Here is a 5,523-nt window from a genome sequence, read left to right on the forward strand (position 1 = left end):
ACTGAGGCGGACAACACAACACACTTGTCTTTGAAAATTCAGTAACGTGTCGGAAAGCATCATGCCACATTTCGTGTTGCCTTATGCTTAGACAACTTTTTTGGTAGGCTTCCTAGTACACGTGTTACATTTGAAACGATAAGTGTAATCGTAGGGGATACTATGCGGCACAAATTCCTTGGTTTAGGCGGGCATGCACTTAAAACATGAATTGTATACCCGATGTTCAGAGTAATCATCCATTTAAATTGATTTTTTTTGACTATTTATGACCTATAATATTTAATTTTACATATATAAAAATAGATTTAACTTTTTTTTTTCAAAATTATCATTAAAGTAAAAAACTTAGAAGTATTTGTTATAGATTCAAAAAATAAATTAAGGTTAATATGATCAATTTATTATTGATTAATATTAAAATATGAATTCCTTAATATATATTAAAAAGAAAAAAAAACAATTAAAATGTATCACATTGTATCTACGTACAAACAACCAAATGCAATGGTAGAACAAGAAGCTTTTATCAGAACAAATAACAATAATAATATTAATTAATGATCTCTTCCTTTCAATTTGTTCGTTTCTATTTTTCTGTATTTAATTGATGGCAGTAGTTAAAACTAGGATACATTTTAAATTACAATTGTGAGATTATCAATTACATATTGAAGGTAGAATTATTTATCCTAATTATAGTTTAAGGATTATGATCCTAGTTATAAATTATAATTTCAGAATAATTTGATTTTGAGTTACGGTGTTAAACATTTTATGTTATTTTTGTAAAAGAAATTTATTCAAAATTTAATAGATATAGAAAATAATATTTTAAAGAATAATTATTTTTATTTTGTTTAGAAAAACTAAAATAGTGCCACGTCGAGTCACATGAAATCAAATACTGTACTAGATTTTCCTTTATTAGATACGTCGGTCTTCTTGCCTTGGCAATATTTATTTCTATTTCTATTCTCTTTCGTTTCATTTCTTCGCTTTCTGTGCTTATTGGTCGTGGCAATTTGTTCTGTAAATTGGGTATATTTCTGGGTTGGATTCTTGAAATTGAAGGCGGCTTCTTTAGATTGACCCTCCATATAACTTGTGAAAGTGAAGCATATTTAAAGGGTTGTTATAGAAGTGAATGGCAGAGGTCTGCTCTGGAGTAGTCACTGAAACCGAGGCATCGCCGCCGTGCGAGTCAAGTTCACGGGCGTCGAGGCGGAGGAGAATGGAGCTCCGCAAGTTAAAATTTATTGCCGGTGTAACTCCACCAGAAACAGAGAACGGAATAATTAAACGTCCAAAATTAGAGCTTTGTTCCACCTCTGTTTCAAGATTCTGTGATAACGCTGTAGACAATTCTAGCACCGACGATGAAGACCAAGTGAGATTAGTGACTAAAGGGTCACCGCCAACTATTATTTTGGCTCCAATTTTGAGTCCTTTGAATAATTCGACTCTTCTTGTTCAGTCAGTGGCGAGTCCAAAATTCGGGTTCGCCTCAGTTTGTGGACGGAGGAGAGATATGGAAGATGCGGTGGCGATTCATCCATCTTTTTGCCAAATGAAACAGGAAAACAGTGCAGAATTGCATTACTTTGCCGTATATGATGGTCATGGATGTTCTCATGTACGTTAACAACCAAAATTCTCATCTTTCTCTTTTCTATGAAGTTTCCGGAGATTATCAAATGTGCCCGTGTGCTATCTTTATTGATTTAACTTCTAGTATGTACCAAGTAACAATTTAAAAAAAAAATAGTATCATAGATCGGTACGTATTGATCTATTCAAAATTTAAAATTGAAGAATTCAATCTTTAAATTTTTAACAGTGAATATGTTATACTTTTAAAATTATGAGTTCATAATTTAATACTGGTTGTAATTTGGTGTCGAAAATGTTAGGTTCAAATTTACATGCTATATGTGCATATATGGCTCTAGTTGTAGCACTAGTTGTATGTCACCGACTTATTTTTCAGGTATTGAGTTCTTAAATCATGCACAATTATCGTGTAAAGATTATTTTATGAGTATGTAAAAGTCGAATTCTTATGATATTTGTGTGATTTTGTAGGTTGCGACGAAGTGTGAAGAGCGATTACACGAGCTGGTGAAAGAAGAGCTGGAAAATAACGAAGGAAATGACGAGTGGGAGCTTGCAATGGACCGAAGCTTTAATCGTATGGACAAGGAAGTAATTGCATGGAACAAGAGCATGATCCGTGCCACGTGTCGGTGCGAGCTTCATACGCCGGAATGTGACGCCGTCGGTTCAACGGCGGTAGTTGCTGTTGTAACGGCCGATAAGATTATCGTTGCCAATTGTGGCGATTCTAGAGCTGTTCTTTGCCGAAATGGCAAAGCCATCCCTCTCTCTAACGATCAAAAGGTAATTCTCTTTAGTTCTTTTCCCTAATCCACAATATACAAATAAATTTGTGATGATAAGCAAGAAGCTTTGATTATTTTTCTGTCAACTAGTAATTAATTAATTTATGGGTATATGTTGCAGCCGGATCGTCCAGATGAGCTAAACCGGATTCAAGAAGCTGGTGGCAGAGTAATTTATTGGGATGGTCCTCGCGTTTCAGGCGTTTTGGCTATGTCAAGAGCCATTGGTAAGTGGAAAAAATTTATCATATTGACAGATTATAATTGTAAGTCGGTAGATATATCGGGCTGCTTTCCTCTTAGTTAAGAGTATCCTGAAGTTGCGTGATTGTTCATGATATGCAGGTGATAACTATTTGAAGCCGTATGTGATATGCGAGCCAGAGGTGACAATAACGGATCGAACGGCGGAAGATGACTGTTTAATTCTGGCAAGCGACGGATTGTGGGATGTAGTGTCAAACGATACTGCATGCGGCGTTGCCGGAATGTGCCTGAAAGGGAAGGCACCTGTATCGACTGCGGCGGCATCTATGCCGGAAAATGTAGCCGGCGGGGAGAATCCCGACCAGAGTTGCTCCGATGCGTCTATGCTTTTGACTAAACTAGCCCTGGCGAGGCGGAGTTCGGACAACGTCAGCGTTGTCGTGGTTGATCTGAGGAGGAACTCCTAGTGCATGTCAGAGTCCCGTCTTTTTTGGAATTTTTACGTTTGCATCTTTTATTTAATGTCACATTTTAGGGGGGTTTTTTTCCTCCTTTTTGGGTGTCTTTTTTTAGATTAGTTCTTAGACAGTTGAAATTTGTTTTTTTTTGGGGGGGGGGGGGGTGGGGTGGAAGGAGGGAATTTCCTCAAAGGAGGGGGAGAGAGAGAGAGAGTGCGTTTTAGGATTCGTTGTCCTTTACTATCTTCAACTTGAAAAATAGACACAAATTAGCGAGGAGAGCATGTGTACAAAGTAAAACTATTATGTCTAGTTTGCAAATGCAAAAAAGCTAAAAATTTCCTTGGTAAGGTTTTGAAGTAATTTGCTGTTTCTTCTAATAAGATTCAAATCTTCTTGATCCCTCTCGCTGGAACTGTTTATGGCTGTTATGTTAAGCTAAGCTTGCATCCTAACGATCGATCTATCAGGTAGAACTTTTATTTTAAAAAATTTGGGATATTTTAATCGTTCCGTTGTTTGGCTAGTTGATTTTTTACCTGTTGATAAAAGATCGATTTTCTCTCCGTTCTCTCTTTCCCTACCCCCAAATATTTTAGAAAAAATGTGTGGTTATACAAGAGGATGAAGAAATTGATGAGAGGATGTCACGTATCGTAATGGGGCAGGTTGAAATAGAAATTTGTTTTCGGTGTTTTGTATGATAAGACGGTGTTACCAAAACTTAAAGGTGTGATGACTCGAAAGGTCATTTATAGTTTTATCGTTTATTTTTGTATTCTGAAACGCCGTTCATTTCTGTATTCTGAAACGTCGAATAGCTCTATTTAGCCTTTCTCGATATGCGTGCGCAGTCCGTGTCTTTTTTCGAAAAAATTTATGTGAGAAATTGATGAAAATGTGAAACTTTGCCTTAAAACTCATTTGAGTTCACTACGGTAACATTCTGTGTAAACGGACCCGGATCAGTATTTTGACGATCCCGGTGAGTCTGTATCGTGATTTGGGACTTGGGCATATGCCTGGAATCGAATTTAGAAGTCTCTTAGCTTGATTTAACGTGTTTTGTTGAAAATTAGTAGATTGAAGGTTTAAAGAATTCCTAAGTTTGACCGTAGGTTGACTTTGTTGCTACCCACTTCGGATTTCGATTCCGAAATTTGGTATAGGTTCATTTCGGTATTTATGACTTGCCTGCAAAATTTGGTGCAAAACAGAGTTGATTTGACGTGATTCAGGCGTCCGGTTGTAAATTTGCATGCTCTTAAGTTTCTTTGAAAATTTCATTCGTTTTGGTGTCCGATTCGTAGTTCTAGGTATCATCTTGGTATTTTGATTGCGCGTGCGAGTTCGTATGATATTTTTGGACTTGTGTGCATGTTTGATTTAGAGTCCCGAGGCTCGGGTGAGTTTCGGACGCGTTTCGGAGAGTTCATAGGAGATCAGATTTTTGCTGGTGCTCAAATCTCGCATTTGCGAAAGCCGCATTTGCGAGCTTCATGCTAGCATTTGCGAAGAGCATAGTGGCCTGAAGAGTTCGCATTTGCGAACTCCCTAACGAATTTTCGATGATGGCCTGGCCTGGGTGTTTGTCGCAATTGCGATCACTGAGTCGCTTTTGCGGAGGGTCCAAGTTCGCAATAGCGAACAAATCATACGATGACAACAGAGGTGTGGGATTCTTCGCATTTGCGGTGGATTCTTTGCCTTTAGGGGGTTCACATTTGCGAACCCCAGGGCATTTGCGACATCTGCGCTTGGACAAAAAGTTGAGAAAACGGGATTTAGCTCATTTTTCACAAACTCTCAACCCTAAACACCCTAGAGGTGATTTTTCCAAGAGATTTTCTTTCCAAAAACTTTAGTAAGCAACATTAATCTATTTCTTCTCAATTACCCATTACTTTCCAAGTGTTTTCAATATCAAATCTAGGATTTATATGGTAGAAATTAGGGATTTGGGTAGAATTAGGAATTTTTCTGAAATTGAGATTTTTTGGGGGGTTAGGCTCGAGGGTGAATGGGTAATTAGGTTTTGGTCCGAATCTCGGATTTTGACCAAGCGGATCCGGGGTTGACTTTTGCTGACTTTTTGGCAAAAGAGTAAAGATCGTAACTTTATGTATTGTAATTGATTTCCCTAGCATTGTTTGATGTTATTAAGTCGATTTGGTTAGATTTGATTGGTTTGGAGGCGGATTTTCGAGGAAAGGCCTCGGTTGAGCTTTGATTTGATTACGAAGTGAGGTAAGTATGGGGTCTAACCTTGATTTGAGGGAATTAGGAACCCTTGAGCTGTGTATTATGTGAACTATATGTGTAGCGGCCTATATGCGAGGTGACGAGCGTATATAAGCCGTCAAAATATTTGTTTTCATGCTTTCCCGTATTTCATTAATTATCTCATTCCATATCTTAACTATTACATGTCTTAGTTGCTTTCTATGCCGTAAACT

At 37.5% G+C, this 5,523-nt stretch overlaps 1 protein-coding gene across 1 annotated transcript; it reads left to right on the forward strand.

The window, feature by feature from the left end:
- The first annotated feature begins 952 nt into the window (after positions 1-952).
- LOC107777472 (putative protein phosphatase 2C 24) lies at positions 953-3,469 on the forward strand. The gene is made up of 4 exons (XM_016597502.2): positions 953-1,636; positions 2,086-2,400; positions 2,524-2,629; positions 2,748-3,469. The coding sequence occupies exons 1-4, from the start codon at positions 1,148-1,150 to the stop codon at positions 3,074-3,076; spliced, it is 1,239 nt and encodes a 412-aa protein (XP_016452988.1). The 5' UTR covers positions 953-1,147; the 3' UTR covers positions 3,077-3,469.
- The last annotated feature ends 2,054 nt before the right edge of the window (positions 3,470-5,523 follow it).

Source organism: Nicotiana tabacum, chromosome 22 (assembly GCF_000715075.1).
Source record: "Nicotiana tabacum cultivar K326 chromosome 22, ASM71507v2, whole genome shotgun sequence".
Taxonomy (NCBI): domain Eukaryota; kingdom Viridiplantae; phylum Streptophyta; class Magnoliopsida; order Solanales; family Solanaceae; genus Nicotiana; species Nicotiana tabacum.